The sequence below is a fragment of the Hypomesus nipponensis genome, chromosome 24 (genome assembly GCF_054491055.1).
Source record: "Hypomesus nipponensis isolate SF chromosome 24, ASM5449105v1, whole genome shotgun sequence".
Lineage (NCBI taxonomy): Eukaryota > Metazoa > Chordata > Actinopteri > Osmeriformes > Osmeridae > Hypomesus > Hypomesus nipponensis.
In genome coordinates, this window is record NC_140384.1 from 6,738,453 (window position 1) to 6,765,312 (window position 26,860).

At 49.7% G+C, this 26,860-nt stretch overlaps 2 protein-coding genes across 8 annotated transcripts in view; both read left to right on the forward strand.

Moving 5' to 3' along the window:
* The window catches only part of cux2b (cut-like homeobox 2b), a 41,713-nt gene extending 34,733 nt beyond the window's left edge, over positions 1-6,980 (forward strand). Inside the window, exons 17-22 of the mRNA XM_084690022.1 lie at positions 184-1,025; positions 1,292-1,457; positions 1,659-1,937; positions 2,221-2,409; positions 2,492-2,768; positions 2,881-6,980. Coding sequence (XP_084546148.1) covers positions 184-1,025; positions 1,292-1,457; positions 1,659-1,937; positions 2,221-2,409; positions 2,492-2,768; positions 2,881-3,709 — 2,582 coding nt within the window. The 3' untranslated portion in view covers positions 3,710-6,980. The remainder of the gene's footprint in view (positions 1-183; positions 1,026-1,291; positions 1,458-1,658; positions 1,938-2,220; positions 2,410-2,491; positions 2,769-2,880) is intronic.
* Positions 6,981-7,241: 261 nt separating this feature from the next.
* On the forward strand, positions 7,242-26,733 carry mtmr3 (myotubularin related protein 3). 7 transcript variants are annotated; one of them, XM_084690149.1, is made up of 22 exons: positions 7,242-7,406; positions 9,208-9,287; positions 9,565-9,641; positions 10,953-11,042; positions 11,272-11,388; positions 12,553-12,573; positions 13,249-13,331; positions 13,497-13,663; positions 13,788-13,884; positions 14,213-14,326; positions 14,465-14,673; positions 14,949-15,080; positions 15,225-15,336; positions 15,980-16,175; positions 17,881-18,066; positions 18,234-18,404; positions 18,671-18,816; positions 19,249-20,707; positions 20,878-20,988; positions 21,141-21,229; positions 22,205-22,231; positions 23,441-26,733. In XM_084690149.1, the coding sequence occupies exons 3-22, from the start codon at positions 9,639-9,641 to the stop codon at positions 23,610-23,612; spliced, it is 3,702 nt and encodes a 1,233-aa protein (XP_084546275.1). In that variant the 5' UTR covers positions 7,242-7,406; positions 9,208-9,287; positions 9,565-9,638; the 3' UTR covers positions 23,613-26,733. The 7 variants fall into 7 exon arrangements, with proteins under 7 accessions (XP_084546275.1, XP_084546276.1, XP_084546278.1 ...); XM_084690150.1 differs by having other exon boundaries at positions 9,569-9,641; XM_084690152.1 differs by lacking the exon at positions 22,205-22,231.
* Positions 26,734-26,860: the final 127 nt, after the last annotated feature.

Below are 26,860 nucleotides of genomic sequence, written 5' to 3' on the forward strand. Positions count from 1 at the left end.
AGACTTACAGATCACGACACGCATCACGGACAAGACACCTTAGTGTTTGTGGTTAAAGTGCTCATGATGCTTGATAATTGAATTCCATACCAGAATTGTTGTTTGTTGTCAGGTGTGTAATGTAGTGGGTGGTCAGGGTGAATGTGCCAAGTTCTGAGAGAGCGTCCGTGCTGTTCTCTGCAGGGGATGGCAAGTCGTCTCTGGGCAGCACGTCGGGCAGGAGCAGCAACGGAGCGGGCAGCAGCTCCGACGACACCATCAAGAACATCCTGGAGCAGGCCAGGAGGGAGATGCAGGCGCAGCAGCAGGCCCTGATGGAGATGGAGTCCTGTGGCCGGGCGTCCGCCTCCAGCGTCGGGGCCCAGGTGGAGCGCCTGGGGCCCCCGGAGCCCTCCAAGGGTCTGCCCTTACCCGCCTTCATCAAGCAGGAGGAGGGGAGCTCGGTGACGGTGTGCATGGCCAACCCCACCAGCGGCCCCCAGACCCCCCTGAGTGTCATCTCCCCCGCCGCCTTCGTGCAGAACATCATCCGCAAGGTCAAGTCCGAGATCGGCGAGGCCGGCACGTACTTCGACCAGCACTGGTCTGTGGAGCGGGGCCCCACAGGCATGGTCGGAACTCTGGGCCCCAGCTCCCGGCCCTTCACTTCCGTGTCTCCCTCCCTGTCCTCCTCCTCCTCCTCGGGGCCCTCGGCCCCGCCTCGGCCCTGGCCCCGCCTGGAGAACGGAGAGTGTCTGCCCAACAGCGAGGAGGCGTCTGCCGCCGAGGAGGAGCCGGGGATGGGCCGGCCCGTGGAGGTGAAAGTGGAGTCGGACGTGTCTGTGAGCGGGGAGTCCCCTGGCCCCGGCCGCCTGTCCTACTACCCAGCGTACATCCCCCGCACCCTGAAGCCCACCGTGCCCCCCCTGACCCCGGAGCAGTACGAGCTGTACATGTACCGCGAGGTGGACACCCTCGAACTGACGCGGCAGGTCAAAGAGAAGCTGGCCAAGAACGGGATCTGTCAAAGGATCTTTGGTGAAAAGGTGAGGTCATCTTGCAATTTTGGGGGGATTGTATAACATAAATAGGAATGATTTATTTCAAGTGTTGTTTGGAAGACATGTAATTCAAACTATTTCTCAAAAGTATCTCTTGCTGACAGATTTTGATTGAGTGTACTATTACGATATAAAATATGATTGTCCTCATCTTTTTATTGAATCCAATACACTACTGCTCTCTAGTGGTTTTTCATGTGCATCACTTCTCATTGAACTGAATGGTAACCTGTGGCTTTCGTCTTGCCCAGGTGCTAGGCCTGTCTCAGGGCAGTGTCAGTGACATGCTGTCTCGGCCCAAGCCTTGGAGTAAGCTGACCCAGAAAGGCCGGGAGCCCTTCATCCGTATGCAGCTGTGGCTACTGGACCAGCTGGGCCAGGGCCTCAACCAGCTCCCTAGCCACAGCCTCTCTCTAGGTAGGGTAGATACACACAATAACATTAAAATACACACATACACAGAGACTCACACACATTACACATGGTGACATTTCCAAGTTGTATTTAACACATAGCGGTATACACTTCAGATCTTACAGCACAGTACAGAACAATTTTGCTCCTTTTGATCAAACTTTATTGACAATGCTCCCCATCGTCGATACCCAACCCCCCCAGACAAAAGTCCTGTGAACGCCCAGTCGTCGCCCTCCCCGCCTCCCAGCCCTCTGGTGGAGCCTGTCAGCCTGGCTCTGGAGAGCAGCAAGGAGAACCAGCAGCCTGAAGGTCTGGGCCCGGGCCTCCACCCAGACGGAGGGAAGCCCACCCCCTGCCTGCTGTCCCTGTCCCAGCCCCACACCCCCCTGGGCATCCAGGAACTGGTCTCCATGTCCCCGGAGCTGGACACGTATGCCATCACCAAGAAGGTCAAAGAGGTACTCACAGACAACAACCTCGGTGAGTCTCCTCTTGGGTGGATTATGACACTGCTTCTGGTTTGAATGGAAACTAGGATCTTGTTTGCGGCGTTTGTTGTTTACACTCCTGTGTGTGTCTGTGTGTGTGTGTGTGTATGTGTGTGTGAGACTTTTTAATACATACATATAGTCATATCCATAAGCACTATCTGTATGTTTATTTGGATACAACCTCAAATATGTTGAATGATTTTGTCATGTACATATTCATTCATGTCATATCATGTGACATGTCATGTAATGTCATGTGACGTGTGTCCCAGGCCAACGGCTGTTTGGGGAGAGCATCCTGGGTCTGACCCAGGGCTCCGTGTCAGACCTGCTCTCCAGACCCAAACCCTGGCACAAGCTCAGCCTCAAAGGGAGGGAGCCCTTCGTCCGCATGCAGCTGTGGCTCAACGACCCCCACAACGTGGACAAGCTGAGGGACATGAAGAAGATGGAGAAAAAGGGTGAGCGTCTCCTCCAACCGATTTGTCGTCAGAAAGCCGTTTTCTTTTTTTAACGACGATCTGTCTGCTGCCTTCCCCTCAGCGTACTTAAAGAGACGGTACGGTCTGTTAAGCACGGGCTCAGACAGCGACTCACCCAGCGTCCACTCAGAGTGTGTGAGCCCAGCGCTGGCCTCCCTGGACCTGTGCCCCTACAGCCAGGTGAAGAAGGTCCGGGTGGTGCTGGGGGCCGAGGAGAAGGAGGCCCTGAGGAAGGCTTATCTCCTGGAGCCCTACCCTTCCCAGAACACCATCGAAATGCTGGCCGCCCGGCTACATCTCAAAACCAACACTGTCATCAACTGGTTCCACAACTACAGGTCAGGTTACACCGACTTCTAGCTCATTCCGGCTTCCGGTTAACTGCTGGTAGAAGAATGTGTCTCGTAGCTGTCAGTGTGTCCTGTCTGAGTGCTGTGTGTCTTTGGGCAGGTCAAGGATGAGGAGGGAAGTTCTGATGGAGGGTCTCCAGGACAACGACACGGACGCCGAGCCCCACAGCTACTCTCCGCTGGCCACGCGGAGCCCCCACTCCGACGCCGAGGAGAAAAGGCTGCCGCCCCCCTCCGGACGCTCCTCCTACGCAAGCCGTCCCCCGGGCGCCAGCACAGCACTGCCTCACGTCAAACAGGAGGCCGGTGAGCGGCTGGACGGGGGCGGGGAGGACGGGGGGGAGGTGGGATTCCTGAGACAGTCTCGCATCCAGTGTTTCTCCATGGGTGTCCAGTTCCCTCAGTTGAAAACTGAGCACGAGGACTTGCTGGGCGGCTGCCGGGACCTCCACTTGGCTCCGCACTGTCAGAGCCTGAGGCAGGAGGAGGCCATGAGCAGCCATGCCCAGGGGCTGTTCCCCGGGATGCCCTCCGCGGATGATCCACAGAGACCCAACCAGTCCAGACACGAAGGAGACGACTCCAGCAAGTCACCCGTGGACCCGGTCAGCTTCAAAGCCTCGTCCGAGCCTTGTCGAGGCAGCCTGGAGGTCTCCCTCAACTCCCCCTCGGCCGCTTCCTCGCCGGGCCTCATGATGTCGGTCTCCCCGGTCCCCTCGTCCTCTGCACCCATCTCCCCCTCCCTGCCCAACCCGCCCACCGCCGGCTCCAACCACAGCCTGGATCCCAACCCACTCCCCGCCCTCCAGAGCCCCAAAATCAACAGGAGCAGTCAGAGACGCAATGAGAAAATGGCAAACCTTAATAACATCATCCACAGGCTGGAGAGAGCAGCCAATCGGGAGGAGACGCTGGAGTGGGAGTTTTAGGGCATCTTTCACCTCTGCTCTGTCCTTTTGACCCGCATGGCACATGGGAAACTCTCAAAGAGAAACCTGCTGAACACATGGTGTGGAGCCTGGCTCCTAAAGGTCTCCCTCATCACACTGAAAAACCCCCTCATAGGAAACTGGGACTTTTAATAAAGAAAAAAAATATTTATAAATGTGTTTTAGGTTTTTTTGATAATGGGATACTTCTTTGAAATATATGTAACAGCACGAGCTGTTGTTTTACGTAACGGACTGATGTGAAGACTTTTGCAGCTATGGTGTCATGAAATGTGCACTGAAGTTCTGTAGATTGCCACTGGGTGAGATTAAAAAAGACCCCTGTCTTAAGCCATCAAAAGCACTATAACTATTTAAAAAGAGACATTGACCAAATTTGCTACTTTTTGAATAGCATTTTTTCAGATTTTGTCTGTAAGACAGGACAGTTTAAGTCGAGTAACATGAAATCTTACTACTGACTGAGGGATAGTCCTTCAAGACTCTAAATATTCAACATCTCTTATGTACTACTTAGTTTCTTGGTGATATGTTTTGACATACTCGTCACACTAACGTATAAAATGTGGTTGTACATGTTGTAGAGTTGTCTGCAATAGCCTTCTATGAACCAGATGTAGCATGGTACTCAGCTGACCCTGTTATCCTCTATAGTTAGTCACCTGTGATATACTTGAGCAAAAATGAGTGAAAAAAGTTTAAAAATCTGCAAAAAATAAGAAAAAAGGAAAATGTTCAATTAATGGGTAGAATACTTTAGTGTGTTTTTTTCTTTTTAATAATCCTTGAGGTTTACAGTTTAGGGCCCTTGTGCTTTTGGCAGTAAGTGAAACATTCACTACACATGAGCACAGTTTACATAATTTATTTCAGACTTACCTCTCTGATCACAAGGTCACTGATTCTCTGACCGGGCCAAGGCACACCCGGTTACCTCAAATTATGTTGATGCGCTTCATGTATTATCATGCTGTCATTTATAGTCACACGCCAATCACCCTCACATTACTTTCAATACGTGGTTGATTGTGATTATGGGTCATGCCTCAAACTGCAAGAAAGTGAATGAAGTGTGTCATCTTCTATATTTCCCTATATCCACATACCTTTCAGTCAGTCATCCTTTTGTCTGTTAGTGTGCGAATGTTTCCCCAGAGTCACTCTGCTCATCCTACAGGACCTTTTAAATTCTTGAACGTGTTGTGTACTGTAGCTCTCACCAATGTCTGCTCTTTAATTTACAGACAGAATCTAGACTTCAGCTCAGTGGTATAAGGCAATACAAACAGTTTGGAATCATAACTCTGGTTAATTTCCTCTATGGTTAGATAAGGTTGAATCTGATCAGCTTGACCACCAACAATTACCTCAATATTGGGGAGATATCTGACTTAAATAATACATGAAAGCATAACATGATATAATCTGTTAATGTGACAACATTCATTTGTAAGTACATTCAAGAATGCAAAATGAGACTACAGGTATTCCCGTCGTATATCTTTGCTCCTGGCCACTAGTGTATTGTGTCTATGAGTTTTTGTCATGCTTGCAAATTGTCTTATCTCCTGTTTGCTTCTGTTTTATACTCTAAACAATTTACTAGATCTTCAATACCTTGTGTATTGACTACGTACAGCACTTAGATTTTAATAATTGTAAAGTTTCAAGAAAAGCTCAAATATCGAAATTATCCTTAGTGTCCACAAGTCCTTGCCTTTATACTGTATCGTTGAAGTTGGTAGTAGACACTTGCACATGTCTGAATAGTTCTCAACATTTGGATTGTATATGTAGAGATATATAAATATTACACAATTACTAAAATGATACCTTAAGTTCAACAACAAAGTGTGCTGATAATATTGAAATAGAGTGTACAGATTTAATAAACCAAACTCATATATAACAGTTCTGGTCTGGCAAGCTTGCCCATGTTTTAGACCTTATCTCAGGGTAGTCTTGCTTCTTAAAGCTTTACGGAACCAGTCACTCTCATAACTGGTGAACACAATGTTTAATGAATAGTAATTGATGTAAACTATAGACACAATAACTACATTATGTTACATTGGATAATTAAAATTCCATCTCTAGTGGAATGCATGTTGAAATCATTGGTTGGTTTTTGATAGTGAACCAGTTGATGACTGACTGTTTTGTAAGCTACACCGAAATTTCCAATATATACCTTTAATCAATTGATTTAAGGGATCAACCAGGATGAGGCTATTCAATTTCTGATACATACTGAGTCGTGTAACTTTTCCATACTTGCTGAGCAGGTACTGTGGTCTCCATTTGGTGGAGTAACACAGTATACCTCTTGTACTAAAACGGAAAATCTGGAAATTCTACATTTGAACTCATAATTAATTAGTCTTTAATTTAATATTGTTTTTTTAAAATATTTGAGGTACTTTTGAAAGATGAAACACTTATTGTATGGTGTTCTGCCGCTTTACAGAGTAGAGAATCTTGGACTAACATTTATTGCGGAAATTGTGATTTATTTACTCAGAGCCATACCTCTCTACATGTAAACCTCATCTCATTGTTTGAATTTGCATGCAGTTTCATTCTGATCACATTTAAATGGAACCAACTGTATTTTGTATTGTTGTTCTGGTACATTGAATCTGCACTTATCCCTTTTTACACCAGTTAATTCCATTGCACTGGTATTTTGCATTTGGTGACTTTGGCACAAGCACTCATTGAGAATAGAGTTGTTTGTAATTTGATGTCATTGATATGAAGTCTGGGAATTTAATGCAAATGAAGAAAAAAAGAATCAGGCCATTTTCATCCAATAAATCATTGTTAAAAAGTAATGATTAATACTTTGCCATATCAAGCCTCATGGTTTTTCCTGGGAATTTAGGTAAACAGTGCTTTCACTCAAAATGACTGTCTAACCCAGTAAAAAAAAGCTAAGCTTTTCGTAATAAGTGTTGGATGGATATTAAATTAACCTATGTCACCTAAGGGACGAATGGATGAATACTTCAGTCAGCATATGAAAATGATTGTATGATGACTTAAAATTACATTATCACAAGGGATACCAAGTCAAGTGCTTTGATTGTCTAACTGTGAGCCAACAGTTCAAATAATGTCGATAAGACTCTCAATATCTCATCTTTTACATGTTTCAAGGTTTGAGAGATGTTAGGTAATTGATCCAGTAGTATGCCCAGCCTCTTGGAATCATGTATCAAGCTATCATTCAATACATTATTGTATAAGATCCTCTGTGTGTTGTGTTTTTGTTTGCAACACGTAGACACAAAAATGGAAGTACACACACACAATTTATGCATAGCCTACAGATCAACAATAAGCGAACACGGTGTCGCCCTGTGCTAAATACATTTTATCAAAAGGATTCGGGGATTGTGACTGTGAACTTGTTTGTTTACATGTTCGCGTGGTCTGGTTCAATGCCCCTCCCCCGTCCTGATGTAACGTAAGGACGTTAGATACGCTCTCACGTCACGCAGTAATATTGGGTTGGAGATTTGCGGTGATGGCGACTCGGCTCTACAACGGGACGAGTTGAAACTGGCCTCGGATATGACTAATGTTTATTCATTTAAGGATAATTTATCGCAATCTTTGTGCACGGATTATCAACCGAATCGTTGGCTTTTAGATTCTCATTCTTTCCCTGTCGGTGAGTCCACCGGTTGTCTCCCTGCTTCGGTGTATTTTGACATAGCAGAGGCCTCCGTTTGGGGTCCGCCCTCCATCTCATAACAACAACAAAAACAGTTCAAGCTAGTCTAGTTAGCTTAGCACTAGCTCTCTGTCACTTGAAAATGCCACAACTCTATAAGCTAGTTAGCGACACCCATCGCTTGCTAATTAGCAAGTTCAGAAGAAGAAAGCAACTTACACCCGCTACAACGTATTGATAATACAAATTGTGCCTTGCACGCCGATACAGTAGAATAAATATCAACATGAGAAGAAGCTAGCTAACTAGCTTTCGTTAGGTTGTCTATATGGGTACTGTAGGCTAGCTAACTGAGCCAGTTCTCCAGAATAGTGTAGTCGTATGGTAGTATGCTAGCAGTAAGGCATTGTTTCGATTGACTAGCCTGTTAACTAACGTTAATTAAACGATGAATAAAGTAGTTTGATAGGTAGTCAGCTATCTTGAAATCTGGTGCTAGGTACTGTAACCTTATAGTCGAGTCAATGGGTAATAGGCAATCTTACGCTAGCGAAATTGGCTACTACACTGTAACTAACTAACTAACAACAACTTTCATTTAATGCTGTAATCCTAGTTAGCTAGCGTCGTATATTAGTGACCTTTGTGTAATACTCAAGCAACTCTCTTTATGAAGTCGACTTAAAAAGACTTAAAAAGCCCGGTGAGCAAGTTGATTTCAGTAAATTGTTTGCTGTCTTGCAAGTAAGTTGAGATGACACTTTTGTGATGTATTTTTTACGTGTTTCATTCGTAGCTCAAATTTTTATTGGAAGGCGTCTCCATGGACCCAGTGATTGCATTGAACAGGGTTGTTTCACGAGACGTATAAATCCATATTATTGCATACAGGGTTTGTGAAGTGCTGCAGGTTCAGATGCATGGTTGTCACGGGACAGGACTGAGGCTGTAAGGGGCTTAGACTGTGCTGGCTGTGTGACTCTGAACGGAGCTGGGTCATGAGCCAGCTGAAGTAAACACAAGCGTGGGTCCGCGCACTCAGCTTACTGGAGTGCATGTCATAGATATGCTTTATCAGTCAGTGTCAGCAGTGATGTGGGTGCCTGGTTAGGTGAATGAGTGATAACCTCCCAAGACTGCATTTTTCGTCAATTTAAAGGGGCTTTCAGAATATGAGGACTATTATTTGGTCTGCTCACAGCTAAGGAAACCAATGGCATCTTAAAATCTTCAGGTGTGTGAAGTCTAGAGCCTTTTATTCACTGCAGTGATCTGGTTTCAGCCTCTTCATATATACTTTTGCATGTTCATGTTCTACGGCTTATAATAGTTTATATTTGCATGTGTTGGGAATTGTTCGATGGCCTTCCTCCAAATCTCGCAGATGATTCTAACTCAGTTTATTGAGACATGCCCTTTCAAGTCAGGATATTTGCTCTTACTGCTGCATCTCGAAGTCAATTGGAAGAGAAAAAACAGAGACTAGTCTCTGTATCTGAAAAGACTATTGTTTGAATCTGGTATTTCATGTTTTAAGTGCATGGCAATTTGGTTTGATTGATTGTCTAGTTGATTGTTGGATGTGTGCCTCAAGACTCAAATTGCTCTAATGCTCTAATGTAGGTGTCTCACCTCACTTCCAGCCTTCTGTAACCACCAAGCTAGCTGTATTTCCCAGCGAATGAAAAGGCCTATTGTAGATTGAGAGGTGAAGTGAACAGCGTGTACTGTTTGCGATGTTTAGAGTTTGCAGGTGAAACTATTTTGTTCATGCCATGCTTTTTTTTTTTTGCTGCAGAATTACATGCCCTTGCTCTAACCAGTACAACCACAACAGGAGCATCAGGATAACACCCCCTCTCCAACTACTTGTGATTGGTAGGTCTTGGTGTTGCACCACCCTGTTCTCCAGTTTCAATTGGTTCACATTTTTGGGGAAACATCTTTATTCTGTAATGATACCTTTCATCAATATTGTGAGGGTTGATAAGAGATTTGAAGTGAACACAACGACCTTTCAGATGATATAGGTTCAACCAAGTTTTCCTGTTTAGTTGCGATGCGAATGGATTGTTCTGGGGTGAATGGAGGGGAATTTGATGTTGTATGTTATTAACATAGTTATTTATCTTTGCTTCCTTTCGTTCCTTCTCAGGCAGGCAGAGGCTTGGCTCCAGTGAGGAAGACCTGTGTTCCTTCTCCAGTGACCCACACTCCTTCACTGGGGCCATGGTAATGTGTGTTTTCATCAAGGCCCTATTTACTTGAATGACAACAACTACAGCAACTTGTCCTGTGTGCTGTGTGCCGCATTGGAAACTCTCCATTGATTTTTACCCTTCAATCAGCTGTCTGTAGCAGGGGCCGTTCATGTCTGACGTCCACAGTGTCAAAGTTCCACACAAACTGCTGTCGGTGCAGTTCGTTTTTTTTTATTTAGACGGGAGACATTTCAGCGGGAAAATGATATGGAGAAATATTACGTGATAGCAGATACGTTCTAAGTCAATCATAAACTAGGTTGTGTGTGTGTGTGTGTTTGAGGTCTAGTTGCTTCTCCCTGGCTGCCCCCAGCAGAGTTACTCCAGCCATGCCAACTCTCCATGTCAGCTTGGCTCACAGAGAGTGGTGGCACTGAGCTAGCGGGATCTGCTGCCCCGGTCCTTTATCTGTCATCTTTGTGGACCAGCCTGATCTCTGTGTGTGAGCCTGCTGTGTCATGCTCTGGGCTCGCCCAATCACAGACTGTCCCCTGGGCTCGCCCAATCACAGACTGTCCCCTGGGCTCGCCCAATCACAGACTGTCCCCTGGGCTCGCCCAATCACAGACTGTCTCCTGGGCTTGAGGGCCTGTTCAAACCGACCGTAAAGACCAAGCATGGGGAGAAAGTTAAGAAAAGATCTCTCATCATCTAAGAAATGTCTTCATGACATTTTTCTTTTTTAAACACATTAAATAGTGGTGGATTACGCAACGTACCCTCACGCCTGCCACTAAGGAAGACAGTTGGCAAACGTAGCCCAGTTGAAATCAAAGGCGACCATAATTCAATAGGCCCTCCGAAATTAAATATAGACCTGTAATTTATTTAAGACGCGCGGGCGTAAATAGATGACTTATGATAGTTTGTGCTTGAGTGTAGAGCGTGTTGGTGGTTGGTGTGCAAGCCTGGAGGATACACGGTGTAATGGTGGACATAAAGAAGGGCTCTGTGGTAGGCTGCAGGCTGGTGTGTGTCTAGGTGGAGATGACTGGGAGAGTATACACGGATGAGTAAGAACACTATTCGTGATGATTGAGCACACCCGTTGGATTCAAAAGCCCTACCCTTTTCAAATATAGTTTTATTTCGTACTGTATGTTCTGTGTAGTTCAGTTGTAGAAAAATAAGCAGTTTGGGTGTGTTTGACTTTGTGAACTGACCGTGTATGGAAATGCCTGTAAAAAAAAGCTAAGCGAGGTCTTAAAACTAGAGCCACGAGTTGGTGACACCCAACTTCATCTTTTTTTTTCTTTCTCACTGACTCCTCGCTCGCTCGCAGGAGGAGGAGGGGCAGCAGAGCTTGGAGTGCATCCAGGCTAATCAGATCTTCCCCAAGAAGTCCCCTGTTCTGGAGGAGGAAGACCTACAGGTGAGTGTGTGCAGCAGCATGCCCAGCACCGAGAGCCACCACAGTTACCACAACACGATCTACACGTGCCACACACGCACAAGTAGTTGTCGAGCTGGCCGACGTGCCCCCAGACCTCCAGACGATGCCCTGTTCCAGTTACACGAGGCTGGGTTTATGAGGCCCGGTTCCCCTTCCCCCCCGTCGTAAACGGCATCTCTGACTCCCGTCTCCTCTCCCGCCGTGCCAGGTGCCCTACTCCGAGCTGCACGGGGAGTCTACGCTGTACGTGGGCAGAGCCGAGAACGCCGTCATCTCCCTGTCCACTTACCGGCTCCACATCAAGTTCAAAGAGTCCGTCGTCAATGTAAGTGCCGACGTCACCCCGAACAGTAGAACAAGAGACCTCTGAAAAGGAACGTTCTAAAACACACAACGTTCACGAACAAAAAGCTTTCGACAGCTTCTCTCGTACCGTAGTCTCTCGAACCCCCACCAGCCACCCTCCAGTCTTTGTCAGCCGGGGGCCTTTCATGTATGAATGGAGCCCGCAGCTCCTCAGTGTTCCTGGGGTTTGTGCTGGCTCAGGCTGTCTACAGAGGGCATGGAGGGCCGGTCCTGGTGATAGATAGTCGTTGGCAGTAGTGGCCGCGTGACTCCACTCAGCCGCTCTCTTCTTGCACTCGGTCGTTCAGCTTTCCCCTTTTCCACTCGACCGTTGTCATGGTTGCAACGATTCCGTCGGGGATGCACAACACTTCCGCCCTTTTCACACACACACACACACACACACACACACAGAGACCGGCTTTGTTACCCGCTGTTGATTCTTTGCTATACATCCCCATTATTCTTGTCTTCTCAGTGAGACTAGAACTTCTCTTTTGATGAAAGAGAGGGCTGCTGTATAGTTGTAGCTCCTCCTGCTCTGTTTTACTGTACTGTTGTTGAAGTGTTGCACTGGCTTATCCATGTAATTCTCAGGAAAGGTTTCCTCTGCAGATATATGAATCAAGAACATTTCAGAGGAAAATAGACCAGTCGCACAACATTCTCGGACTATTAGATCTAAATATAAGTCGATACAAGCCGCTCCACACCTTATAGTTTTCCACTATGTGCGCGTGACGTGTGTGGGTAATAGACTAAATCTAGTTTCAGGCGTCCATTTCCACTCCCTGGAAACAGTGTGATTTTGTCCTCTCACATATCGGGACGGCACTGCGAGGCGTCTGCATCACATGCCGCCGCCTCAGCCGCCGCAGGTCTGCCAGTGGGGTGGGAGGTGCTGAGGGGGGGAAGGGGTGTGGCGAGGCCCTTAACAAGCACACGAGGAATTTTGGCAGCGGGCAGATTGGCGCTGTAGATTAGAGAGCAGGAATTCAAAGAGGACGGCGGGGGTGTTAGAACGGCAGGAATGCGAGGTGGCAGCAGATTCACACCGCTTTAACCCCATGTCCCTCCTCCCCCACCCCCCCTCTCTTCTTTTGTTTCTTTCATGGTCCCCTCTCTGTTTTGTGTCGGATATCAGAATTGTTGTTGTGAGGTGTCAGTAAGTACCCAGCAGCCTCTGCACGGACTGATGCCCACAGGCTGGGCTGGTCGACACGGCAACCGCGTGTGTGCTGACCGACTGGTTGCTGCCTGCTCATCCTGCATGGCTTCAGTCCGAGTGTGAAAAGACATCAAACCGTCACACCGCTGTCTAAACTGTCACCGCAGACCGGAGTGTGTTCTGTGTTTGTGCTCCTGTTTTGCTTTTGAAACACCCGTCACACATTGTAGAAGTAGAGGACATGTATTTAAGTATGCCCGTATACAAAATCGACTCCATATTCATATGGTAAGGAGCCGGAACGAGCTGCAGGTGTATTTGCATAGATCAGATGAGAGGTTGCCATGCTAACTATAGGGTAATAGGAACCTGCAGGCATGCATATACAGTAAGGTGAACTGAGGAACTGAGTCAACGCCTCTAATACACGCGTTCCTGACTGGCTTCATGCTCAGACAATAACAGTGAAGACTGAACACTGGCATTGACGGCATGTGATTGGCTGGTGTGCTGGTGTGAGGGTGTCCCCACGGCAAGGCGGGTTCGAAGCACACGCCGCTCTGTTTCGCTGTGAGAAGCCAAGGCGGACATTGTGGCTCGGGTGCGACCGGCGTGCGACCCGGGAGCCGCCTGGTCGCACGCCTCAGCGCCCTCTGTCCTCCCCCGCCACAGGTTCCCCTCCAGCTCATCGAGAGCGCGGAATGCCGCGACATGTTCCAGCTCCACGTCACCTGCAAGGACTGTAAAGTCGTCAGGTACGACCGGCGGCACGCAACAAAACACACACACACACACACACACTTCCTCTCCAAAGGCCTGTTTTCAGGAGCACTCGCATTCTTGCGCATACACGTATATGTTTTGGATTGGTGACGTGAAGTGGATGCTCCTGTCGCCCCCCCGCCCCCCCCCCCCCCCAGGTGCCAGTTCTCCACGTTCGAGCAGTGCCAGGAGTGGCTGAAGCGCCTGGCGTTGGTGGTGCGTCCCCCCTCCCGCCTTGAGGACCTGTTCTCCTTCGCCTTCCACGCCTGGTGTGTGGACGCGTACGCCGGGGAGAAGGAGCAGCACGGGGAACAGTGCCGACCAGGTCAGGAACCGCAGCGACCTTCGACCCCCGCCGCGCCGATTGGCAGACGGGGCTGTTTTTCCTTCGCCCCCCCCCCCCTCCTCACGTTATCTCACCATCCGCCATTGTGTCCTCTGCCTTTTAGGGGAGCACGTGACCTCCTGGTTCAAGAACGAGGTGGAGAGGATGGGCTTTGACACTCACAACGCCTGGAGGATATCTGACATCAACAGCAAGTTCAGGTACCAGCGTACTGTTCCCTGCTCCATCTGATTAGCCCAGCAGCCTGACAAGAGCACTGCTGTGATCATAATTGTGCCTTTCTCCTCACTGCGGGGTTGGCAACGCCCCGCACAGTTAATCCTACGTGTGCCATACAGAGCGTGGTTGTGCTTTGCGAATGTCCTTCAACGCGGAGAAGGTTTTCCACAGATAAGGGCTCTGACCCATGGATTCGGTGTCGGTGGGACAGAGGGTTTCGTTCAAGGCATCACTCACGCCTCCAGCCCTCGTCTCCTTGTCTAACCCCCCCCCCCCCCCCTGTGCTCGTTTGTCCCCTGGCGTGGTCAGGCTGTGTGCCGGCTACCCTCAGCAGCTCCTGGTGCCTGCCTGGATCACTGACAAGGAGCTGGAGAACGTGGCGGCCTTCCGCTCCTGGAAGAGATTCCCTACTGTGGTGTACAGGTCGGTCTAACAGCTCATAGAAAACACCCCCCCCCCCCAAAAAACTAATAACATAACATTTGGGCTGTTTTTGCACTGATACAGTGGAGCCTGTTGTTGTCTGGCTGCTGACTGTCCCGTGTCTCCTCCCCCCTCCAGGCACCAGAGCACAGGGGCTGTGATCGCCCGCTGTGGCCAGCCGGAGGTCAGCTGGTGGGGCTGGAGGAACGCCGACGACGAGCACCTGGTCCAGTCCATCGCCAAGGCCTGCGCCGTGACGCCGGCCGCGGTGGAGGGTGGCGGCGCCAGCAAACACCTGACCAACGGCTCCTACACCAACGGCACAGACCTGGGCGACACGGACTTTGGTTAGTCCTGCCGCACAGACACGCCCCGTGCTATCTTGTCGGTGTTGGTTTTGCCGCCGGACACGCGGTTGAGATGCACGGCTTGTTGGGACACGTCGGGGGGGGATTCACTGTGTTTCTGTGAACCTTTACAAACACTTTTAAGGGTTTGTAAAGGCTTAACGTGAACGACTACGTCGACACGACTATCTGACCATCCATCGGACTCATTCTCGAGATTTAATTTGGGTCGACCTACATCGATTCAAGGGGATTCTCTTCTTCTGCCTGTGCAGAGTCCTCCATGACCAACAGTTCGGAGGTGGAGACGCTGGCCATCCAGCCCCACAAGCTGCTCATCCTGGACGCCCGCTCCTACGCCGCCGCCGTGGCCAACCGGGCCAAGGGCGGGGGTTGTGAGTGCCCAGGTAAGACTGCCTGCCCCTCACTCCTGCATGGCCTAGAGTGGCTCCGTCAGGACGTTGCCCCCCCCCCCCCCCCCACACACACACACTCCGTCCAGTTGTTTGTTGTTGTTCACCTGACTCCCACCCTCCTTGTTCTCTCTCCAGAGTACTACCCCAACTGTGAGGTGGTGTTCATGGGCATGGCCAACATCCACTCCATACGCAAGAGCTTCCAGTCTCTGCGCTTACTCTGCACCCAGATGCCTGACCCAGCCAAGTAAGTTCTGGCAGTCTGCCAGCCAACAAGAAAGACAGTCAGTCAGTCACAGTCAGTCAGTCTGTCCACAGTGGGACCTGCTCTGGTCTTGGTTAATAGCAGGCATGCAGGAGTCTGTTGTGCTGGAGTGACTGAGCAGTAACTGGAATAACTGGCAATCCCAGCTGTGTTATGGCCTTGGCTCCACATCTGGGTGTGATTTTCGAAAGCTGGCCCAGCCCCAAACGTAGAGATCTCTTTCCAACTGCGCTCACAGATTCCACCGGGTAATTTGTAATTGAATCATGCTGACTCCTTATGGAATCAAGAGCACATTGTTTGAAGTACTCTGAAATAATAAGAGGTCCAGCTTCTCCAAACAGGGGTCAAAGGCAATGTGAGGAGGGCAAAGAAAATAAGGAATCACTCGAAACAGCTTTTAATATTTACTTGAATCTGTAACTTTTGTGATATCCATTAAGACAATACATGTAAGAGAGCTCTGGCACCTTAGACCAGACACACACACACACACACACACACACACACACACACACACACACACACACACAGAGGAGTGTGTCTAAGTGCTCTGGGTTCAGACACGTCGTGACTGTGTGACTTTCGGGAGAGCGCCGCGTCACTCTGTGTTTCTCCGTGGCAGCTGGCTGTCGGCTCTGGAGAGCACCAAGTGGCTGCAGCACCTGTCCCTGCTGCTGAAGGCCGCCCTGCTGGTGGTGAACGCCGTGGACCGCGACCGCCGGCCCGTCCTGGTGCACTGTTCCGACGGCTGGGACCGCACGCCCCAGATCGCCGCCCTGTCCAAGCTGCTGCTGGATCCCTACTACCGCACCATTGAGGTGGGGGCTGTGGTTTGGCCCGAGGGCTGGGGATCTGTCGCTCACGCTATGTGCATCAACTTGAAGTTGAATACTAACAGTAAAGAACCAAGTGCCGGTTTTGTTGTGTTTTTTTTTCTCCTTTTTTTATAGTTCTTACGTTGCTATTACTTTCTGGAAGGTTCCCGTTTCCTGCATTTCCTCATCTGTCTTCACTGATCTGTACCAAATAAAGCAGACATTGTCTGCTATGTTGAAATGAGTCTTGAAGAAAGCTAAGGATGCACGGATATGGAAATGTTGGCCGATAACCAATTACTCTCTATTTGGAAGCCGATAACCGATACATGCCGATAAATACAAAGCCTTAGTGTGATTACAAAAACAAAAGGCAAACAAATACAGTTGACAACTGTTTTTATTAAAACCTTAACTGCATAAAACATCTTTCTTTGATCAGATTTCAACCTGGTTCAACAGGCGGATATATTCCATAATTTGTCGGCTTTAATTTATCGCCCACATTTTCTCATTAGAACTTTATACATTGTCTTTCCTTAAAGAAAGCTCACTTTATTTTAATAGATGGCGTCACAGCTTCTTTATCTTTTATTTGACGCTGTGGTAAAACCCATCTGAGCAGGGATTTGAGACCAGGCCACCATGCTTTGGGCTTCTGCCTGCAGGTTGTGTGTTTGCTTATCCATTGGGCCACCAGGGCATTGCTTTTCCTTTTTGTAGAAAGAAAATCTATCCTTAGGAACAGCCCATTTTGCCAAAGATGTATTTTAAATGTTGGTACGTCTTTTTGAAATCATGGTAGCTCACTGGTTAAGAGCGTGTGCTACGTAAATTGTGGACCTGGGTTCAATTCCCTCCAGTTTTCTTTGCCCTTATCCAAAAAGTTTTAGTTGGAAGTGCTTTCCCCATTAAGTGAAATACCCAAGAGCAGTGATCATATCTTAACAGTTCCAATGGCTCATAGGAGAGGGAAGCTGTCTCTTAAACCCAAGGTTATAGGTTTGATTCCAGGGAGGCTGTGTTCAAACTTTAAAATCTATTTCATGTTCGCAGAGCCAAGTACACGAGAACAGTGTGGTTATTCTACCAGTCCCAATGGCTCATAGGAGAGGGACGCAGCCTCACAAACATGAGGTTCATGGTTTGAATCTGAGTGGCTGCTGGTGCTGCCACCGTCCAATTTTAAAGCATTGATTGTCATTGAAATGCATGTCAAGAACGCCCGGAGAAAGTACTTCTTTGCGAAGGACTTCCGTGGTGTGGTGGTTAAAGGGCGTGAACAAAGACAAGTCGCTGGGTACTTCAGTTCACACATCGCCGGTTCGAATCCTCTCCCAATGGTCGGGTTGAGTTGTCACCCACGGTTGTCTGGAGCCGCCCCGGCTACACGAGGCAGGGGGGGGGGCAATCTCCCCCCCCGGTCGTTCCCAACAATAATCCAAGAGGTTATCCTGTCCAGGAAACCAACACCAAGGCCTTTTTAGGAAAAAATCTGTAGATTTCATTTTCGTGTGCTGCTGTAGCCGGCCGGCGAGGCAGCCGAAATTTTGCTGAATTTTGGTGAGGAAGGAGGAGCCACAGGGAAAAGAGGGAGGGGCCTCAGGGAAAAGGGGGAGGGGGGTCAAGGAAAGTGGGAGGGGGCTCAAGGAAAGGAGGTGGGGCCACATTTGTCAGGTGGTAAACTAACATGTAATTATTTGTCCAGGGTTTCCAGGTGCTGGTGGAGACCGAGTGGCTGGACTTTGGTCACAAGTTTGCAGACCGCTGTGGTCACGGGGACAACTCGGAGGACTTGAACGAGCGCTGCCCGGTCTTCCTTCAGTGGCTGGACTGTGTGCACCAGCTGCAGAGGCAGTTCCCATGCTCCTTTGAGTTTAACGAAGCCTTCCTGGTCAGTGTACATATTGAGTGTTTGTATTTGCATCAGTGCAAATGATACATCACAATGACCCGAAGGCAGCACAAGGGTTGAGTTTGACTGTCTGTGAGCCCATGATGCCGTAGGTTTTAGCAAGTTCAAACACGTCTGTTTGTCTTTCTGCATTCCTGTGTGTGCAGGTAAAACTGGTGCAGCACTCCTACTCCTGTCTGTTCGGCACGTTCCTGTGCAACAGTGGGAAGGAGAGAGAGGACCGTCACGTCCGGGAGAGGACGTGCTCCGTGTGGTCTCTGCTGCGACCAGCCTACCGCGCCTTGAGGAACATGCTGTACTCCTCCCACTCCGAAACCGTACGTTTACACCCCGAGTCCCTGTTTTTAGACCAGAACATTCCTCCACGCCTTGTGTACTGTACAGTAGAGATACCAGTACACAGAGAACGCTCCCCCATGTTTATTTGAGTTTTAGAGTCTGATTTATGAACCCATAAAGCTACATTTCTGTGGTCTTTTGTGTTGTCGTTTTGCCCTACATACTTTTAGTTCTCCCATTGTCTTGTTCTCTCCATGGGATCTTGTGGCTCTTTGCTTTATCTAAAACTGGGTCCTCCTCCCAGGTGCTCCACCCAGTTTGTCACGTGCGTAACCTGATGCTGTGGACCGCGGTCTACCTGCCTAGCTCCTCCCCCACCACCCCATCGGACGACTCGTGCGCGCCCTACCCCGTGCCAGGTGCCAACCCCGAGGACGCACCTCTGGGCAGGTGAGCCTCTCACTGATGTAAGACACACGCCCAGGGGCCCCCTCCGTCGCCTGGGCGACAACACCGCTCTGCTCTCCTAGGGCTTAACAGATGATCAACAATGCTTTGCATGTTCTATGGATTCTGTTAGTCCTGTCTTGATTCAGGAGCTGCAGGGATAACAGTGGGTTGTACGGTTAATCATCTTCTCAATCACATGAACTACGCTTTGTCCCATATTTCCCATTCATGGATATGCATTTCTTGAGCCTGAACATTCTGGAATGATTAACTGATTATGTGCACGTGCCACAGCCTCAATCATAAGGCCTCAAAGACTCAAAGGTTCATTGTTTTGCGATGAAAGGGCAATTTCCATGTGCTAACCAGCAAAATTCTTCTCCCCCCTTCCCCCCCCCCCCCCCCCCCCTCCATTACATACTGACCCGAAAGACGTCCGAAAACCCGCTCTTTTGACAACCTTCCCAGTGCGTGTGAGTTGGGAACCAGCTCGGCCCCGAACCGGCGCTCCAGTGACCCGAGCCTGAACGAGAAGTGGCAAGACCACCGGCGCTCCCTGGAGGTCAACATGGCTGTGGGGCCCGAGGGGGAGCAGGAGGGCCGGGCCTGCAGCCAGCCCGGCGTGGGGGGGTCGGCGGCGGCGGGGCCAGCCGCCCCGGAGGAGGAAGGCCCTCCAGGGGCGCAGACGGAGCTGAGGCAGGGGGCGGAGCCTGCGGCCACAGAGTCTGCCAAGGAGGCGGAGCTGTCCGTGGCGGGGGGAGTGGCCGAGGGTCAGATGGTGAACGTCCTCGACGAGGCCACCAAGGAAGAGGCCCGAGCCCAGGCTGTTAGCGTCGCTAATGGAGGAGAGGAGGAGGCTAACGCCAATGTTATTGAGACTGATAAACATGCTAAAGTCAATGGTGTTGAGGCTCCGGCAGCAGAGCCTCTCAGTAATGGTCACCATGGAGAGGATGGCACGCCCTCCCCAGGGGAGCCCCTCGTGCCCCCGGACAGTCCTCCCCGGCCCCCTGCATGCCCAGAAGAGAAGGAGGAGGCCGCTGCTCAGGCCCAGGAGCCGGCGGAGCGGGTCCTGGAGAACGGCACCGACCCAGAGGAGACAGACGCCAGCCCCAGTCCACCCAGCACAGCCCAGCCAGCCCCCGACACCCACAGGACGATGACCAACGGCTTTGGAGAGAGGACACCCGAGGAACCAGAGGCGGGAGAGAACCCCTGCACAGACTCCAGCACCGCCCTCCCAGAGCCCCTGGACCCCCCTGATAAGAGGCCCTCCCTCATGGAGAGCTCCACAGAGACTTTAACTGAAGAAGCCTGCATCCGGCCCCCATCCCCACCCCAGGTCCCCGCCAGCCCCACCCCAGAGCCCTGCGCCGAGGGCAGGAGCCAGCCGCCCTGCCCCAGGAGAGAGAACGGGCTGACCGAGGCCGAGCCGTGGGCCTCCAGGACTTTAAACAGCAAGCGGCCCTCCCTTAGTGCCTTCCAGCCGGCCAGCGCCGAGCACAGCCTGTGCAACGGCGGCAGCCTGGACGGCGAGCCCCATTGGGCCCGGGCGAACGGGGAGCGCGCCCCCCTCAGCAGGCAGGTGTCCCAGGCCAGCTGCGGCTCGCTGACCCCCCACCCCCGGTGCTCCCAGCACCGCTGCCTCCACACCCTGCTGGGACGCCCGGCCTCCAGCCCTGAGCAGGCGGGCGGAGGGCGCAGCCTCCTGGACGACGACGGGCTCACCCTGCACACGGACGTCATCCAGCAGCGGCTGCGGCAGATCGAGGCGGGCCACCAGATGGAGGTGGAGACCCTGAGGAGGCAGGTGCAGGAGCTGTGGAGCCGCCTGGAGAGCCAGCAGCACGGGGGCTCCCCACGCCTCAACGGGGACATGGGGGACGAGCTGGTAGGGGCCTCCGACACTCAGTCAAACACAACTCTAACTCTTTTATCTCTTGTATTATTGTTTTTATTGATTTTATGTAAAGTATCTTGAGCTACAATTCTTGTAGGAAATGTGCTATTATGAATAAAGTCTTACTTACTTACTCTCTCCCTCTCTCTCTCTTCCCTCAGACCTCGATGACGGACTCGGAGTGCAGCATGGACCCCAACTGCATGTCGCGATGCAGCACCGAGCTGTTCTCTGAGGCCAGCTGGGAGCAGGTGGACAAGCAGGACGCTGAGGTGAGCTACCTGGCACCTGCCAGGGGGGGGTCAGGGGGCCCACGTCCTGGTGGGGTCGGGGGGGGGGGGGGGGGCTAACAGACAAAGCGGACCAGAGAGGTAGTGGCAGCCTGGGGCTGAGCGAGGAACTGAGATGTGGCTGCTGTTTGCAGGTGACCCGCTGGTACCCGGACCACTTGGCGGCCCAGTGCTACGGGTGTGAGAGTAGGTTCTGGCTGGCGGCCAGGAAACATCACTGCAGGTAAACAACACAGGCTTCCATCCCTGCTCACAGGCTAGCTGGAATCAGGCTTTGCCCCCCCCCCCCTTTAGACACACACAGACCTCTTGCTTTGTGGAGAGCTGGTTGGGTCATCGTTTCATTTCCTGTCAATGCTTCTTTCGTGGAGAGCTGTCTCACGGTGTGTTTGGGCCTGCAAGTTTCCACGCACCACCCCTATCATTGAGCTCCTTCACTTTTAGACCTCGCTGGCAGATTGGATAAACGACAATGGAACTTGTCTTTTAACTCTCGCCACTTCCAGGCAGAGCTGTCTTCCACAACACATTCCTGTTCATCGAATGCCTATCCCTGTCCTCGTGCCAGAGCTCTCACGAAAGGCAATATCTGTCCCCTCAAGGGTGCTGTCTGCCTGTCGGTCAGATGGGAGCATTTCCTCTCTGCTTTTCTCATTTCCTCATATTGTTTCTGTCCTCCCTGCTTCCTCTCCCCTCTGGGCCTTCAGCCCTCCTCCCTGTCACACTGCCACGTTAGTTTCAGAGGCTTGGCTGCTCATAAGATTTACAGCATCTGTACCAAAGGGCAAATTTGGGCAATGTTTACAGTCGTCATCCAGTTAAGAGATAGCGTCTGTAAATGTGCTCGCATAATCTTGGTCTCATTCCAAAAAGTAACACAATGGCCACATTGTGAAATATCCTCCCAAATTGGTTGTTATGCTGTATCTGTTGGTATGTAGTCTGGAGCCAATGAAAAACATGTTTTAAGGGAACAAAAATAAATAACGATTTTTGAAGGGAATCACAATGAACATATATGCAGTATGAGAATACAAAGGGATTGATGTGATATTAAAGCTGAATCTTGGGGTGAGATGGTCAGTTATTATGGGATAGGATAGCCCAGATGACACCTGAGAGCAGTGTGATGCCAGTCTGGTCCGGCTCAGTCTCTGATGGCTGTTCTTGTCCATTCTCTACCCCCTCTCCTCCACAGTGGCAGAGAGCCTGTCCAAGAGGCCTGGTGAGATATGACTCCACTGTCCCCCCCCCTCCTCCTCCCTCCTCCCCCTCCCTCTCACTGTCCCCCTCCTCCCTATTAACCCTGCATCGCTACTTCGTTGACATCATCCTCCTAACCCCCACCCCTCCAGCACCCCCCCCACCCCCCTTCCCTCCAGCACCCCCTGCCAGCACCCCCCAGCTGTCAGAGATGGCCCTCTCAGGGCATCTGTCCTGTGGAATGTGTAAGCATGATGAGTGACAGAATGACTATTAACATGCAGCAACTTACAATGGCTGTAAGCCATACAGGGGCTCATAGTATAGGAGTAAGACAGGTGCTCTTAGTATAGGAGTAAGACAGGTGCTCTTAGTATAGGAGTAAGACAGGTGCTCTTAGTATAGGAGTAAGACAGGTGCTCTTAGTATAGGAGTAAGACAGGTGCTCTTAGTATAGGAGTAAGACAGATGCTCTTAGTATAGGAGTAAGACAGGTGACCTTAGTATGGATGACTTGTGATCTTGTATGTAGGGCAGTAAGTTGCTTAGAGCAGTCAACAGCATAAGTAAACGAGGTGTTTGCTAGTAAGAGTGTCAGGACCTATTCTGCACTACCTCATGTTTTCCCACCTGGAACATTCCAATCAATGACTTAAGTGTTTTGCCCCTCCCGTAATACATTTATGAACCATGGACTAACTCGCCTCCCCCCACGACACCAAGAGCTAGTGTATCTCACCAGACTGTACCCAAGGGCTAGCCCCCCCCCCTCCTTCCCCCCAGTACTCAATGGGTTCCCTCAGACCTACTGTACGTGACAAGGGTGGACTAATGTTCCATGGTGAATTTAATTGGTTGGATTTTCTAGCACTCTGAGGGCCACGGTGTATGTTTAGCTTCCAGTACAGTCGCATACAGTTATGTGAACAATCTGCCGTTGTGCGAACGGAAGCATGGGGGCCTACTGTACCTCATGTGTGAGCATGATGTCATCGGTAACCTGACATTGAGTGTGGCGGATACAGTTATGTACTTACCTGCTTGGTCGAATGCAGGGGGGTTAACAGGTTCTGTCCTGGAGCGTCATTCTCCCACTGCTGTGAATAATAAAATCCTGTGCAATTGGATGTTGTTCAACGGTGCCCCCCTCCCCCAACCCCCCCCCCCTCCCCCAGCATTCGACTCAAAAGTGCTCCACCTGAACAGGCTGCCTCGCTGTCTCCCCCTACAGGAACTGTGGGAATGTGTTCTGTGCCAGCTGCTGCGACCAGAAGATCCCGGTGCCAAGCCAGCAGCTGTTTGAACCCAGCCGCGTGTGCAAGACCTGCTTCGGGAACCTCCAGCTCACCGCTGCTCCCATGGAGCTGGAGCTGGGGACGCCCATCCCAGCCAGCTCCGACTGAGCCAAGACCCCTCCTGGACTGGAGCAGCGCCCCCCCACCCACACACCCCCTACACACACCCCCTACACACACACACACACAACCACACACACTGCTGGGGAGCAACAGAATGTCCCATGTACGCTCGCTCGTGTGTTCTGCAAATGAGGATTTTCATGTGTATGGCGGATGTGGGTCGTGGCCAGGTTTACCGTGTCGCAGAGAGACTTTTGAATGGTGGATATGCACGGGAGGGAATGGACAAGGTGGGACAGAACTGCGGGGAGGTGGGACTGTACCGGGGGCACAGGAGGAGCGCTGAGCTGACGGGCTGCTTGGACCAAGCAGGCACGAGAGGGACATCTACAAGAGAAGACTCATCACAACATATTACAGAGCCCCCCGCCCCCCCCCCCCCTGTGTACCGTTGTGTCGAGTTGACGTTTCCTTTTCTGATCGCTTGAGTTCAGGAGAGACGTTTTGCAAACGAGGAGTCGTCGCTCCTTCACCAGACGGCGGCCGGGAACAGAGGAGACCCTAGAGGCGTCTGAGATCTCAAGAGTGCGAGGGGGTTTTTAAAACAGCACTCAGATGATCGTCTCCTCCTGGCTAGTCTTACCATTTCTGGCTCTTCCCAGATTCAAATGCTACGCGAGAGGCCGAACAGGTGGACACGGTGTCAGCTGGCGTTTTCTCTCCGCGCTCCAGGACGCCTTGCCAGTTCCCATCAGAGAGCCGGAGGAGGCTTCTGCCAGGGAGAGCCTTCACTCCGAATCAAGACCCCCCCTCGCCTGCGCTTGCCCCGCCACCGTCTGTTCATCATGTTTGTTCGGTCCATAATATCTAAGGTTTCAGTCAGAGGTGATGCAATGGTTGTTATCCAGTCATTATGGGACATATTAACTCTCTACAGTTAATACTCAGACTAAGTTTACAGTCGAGAACGGGGATAGCTTCGGTTCTACACCGATTTTGTCGAGCATAACATTCACATTTGGAGAGGGGGGGGGAGGTTGACGATAGTGAAATATAAATGTTATGACACATGTCCGTGACCCACATGTTAACCCAATGCTTCACCTCTGATGTGCTGACCGAGAAGGATTGAATATCATGCCGAGATGTTTACTTCAGCGCTGGTATTGAACCGCAAGTGACAGTAGAGGGTGCTGTTGGCTTGTTAGCTTAGCCTGCTCCTTAAGAAGCGTGTTCTTCAATCTCCCAAAGACGCCCTCCCTTGCCCAAAGGCCCTTCACTGACATCCTCGCAGACAAAACAATTTGTAAAATAAATGAATAAAGAAATTAAATAATATATTCAGATAAGTATATAGCATTTAAAAAGATGTATAGAATCCTTGAAAAGTGGCTCACTAAATTAGTCACCAAAACGTTTTTTTTTGGGTTGTATCTTTTCATGTTTTGTTGTTGATCGCAGAGAAATAACTATATTTACATCCTATTGAGATCACAGGTGTGGATATTTTTTTTAAGGGGAGCAGGTTGTCCTGTTTTAATGCTGCAGTGGTTTTTCCCTTTTAAATGTCATCAGTTTTTTCGTTATTTATTTACATATGTCGAATTGTTGTTCAAATTGGGACAATTCACTTGCCACAGGATAATCAGTGTTTATTAGTAACTGCTCTAAAGGGCAAGTAAGAGAAGGCCCTTGTCAATAAGATGCCTATGCACTTAAATAACAGTGGTCCAAAACAAGCAAGCTGAGCCCAAACCGACATCCTTTCCCCTCACTCACACACACGCACACACACACTCCATTGACAAACACGCACACACTACCTCTACCATGGACACATACAAACATACTCGTACACGCACAGAGACAGATGCTCACTGTGCTTGTAGTGGTTGATTGATTATTGCGTTGCAGATTTGCATCATCAAGAATGGCCTTCGGATATTTCCGAATTTGTGTTTTACAAGCAGTCAGCTGAAGTGTTAAAGGTACAACATAAAAGCCTAGACTACGTTCAAGATTGATCGAGACTGCCAATCTTTGATTACTAATCAATATTTTTTGTTATCCTAGCAGTAGGCCTACACTAAACTCAAAGGATTCACTTAGATTCAGATTCACGCCTATATTTTAGAGCCACTGTATTTAGCTACGACACGGACAGCTACGCGGGAATGGTAATCCCTGTCTTTAGCCTGACTATACAGCATTTAGCTTGTATGTTTGACAGTTGGAAGTGGGCGAAACTCTGCTTCTGAAACATCAAACAAGATCTGGGCCCAAGTCCCTTTAGGGGTAGGTTGGTAGCTGTCCTGCTGTGACATCACAGTCAAGGGTGAGAGGGTCGGCCCAGGACTGCTCCACCATCACTGAAAAGTTCTTGTCGATCCAACAATCCATGAATGTGAATTTTAAAAAGGAAAGTGATTCATCATTATCATTTTTACAATTTGCACAGTACATTACATTTATCAAAGTAGACACTGCCACACAAGTACATCGAAATAAAGCTGAATATGAAAGTCCAACATTCTATTCTGTATTTGAATTCCGTCACTCGTATGAACTGTTGACTCCCTGTGAGGGGAGAGGCTTGGTTTTGGATGTGTTGTGGCTGTGGGGGGGAAGCATGAATGTGATGGTGTTTGTGGTGATGATTTGGAGGTCAAACTGGGAGGGGATGGGAAAGAGTCGCCATTGTTGACTGGAGAATCCCTTTACATTTTGGGTTTTGGAATAATTCGCTTTTTTGGGGGGGAAACAGTTGCTTTTTATAAAAAATTCTCCTTGCTGATGTTATCCTTTTCATGCTGTCCTATAGGAGGCTTCACTGCATCGGCCCAGTAAGTGTGTGCGTGTTTGAGCAGGTGTGTTTGTGTTTTATGAATATTGGTGTGTGTGTGTGTGTGTGTGTGTGTGTGTGGGGACTGGTGCTAAGCAGTTCTTAAACGGGTCTCTCACAAAGGGATCACTCTTTTTATTCTCCTTGTTTTGTTTGACGAGCACTTTCAACCTTCTAATTTTGCACCTGTTGAAGAGGACTTTTTAGCTGTATATTGCGTTTTCATGTATCAACAAGTGCTCCTTGTTTAGTGGATTTTTTTTGTTGAATTTACTTGCAGAGCATTACATTGTTGTAGAATTAAAAGGAACATTTTAAAAACAACTTGCGCTTGTCATTTGCCAGAAGGAACAGATTTTTGCAAATGATGTGTTGAACTAAAACCCACAAACTGTACACTGTATAGTTTTTTTTTACAATGATAAAAAAAAAAAACGTCTCGACTCAGCCC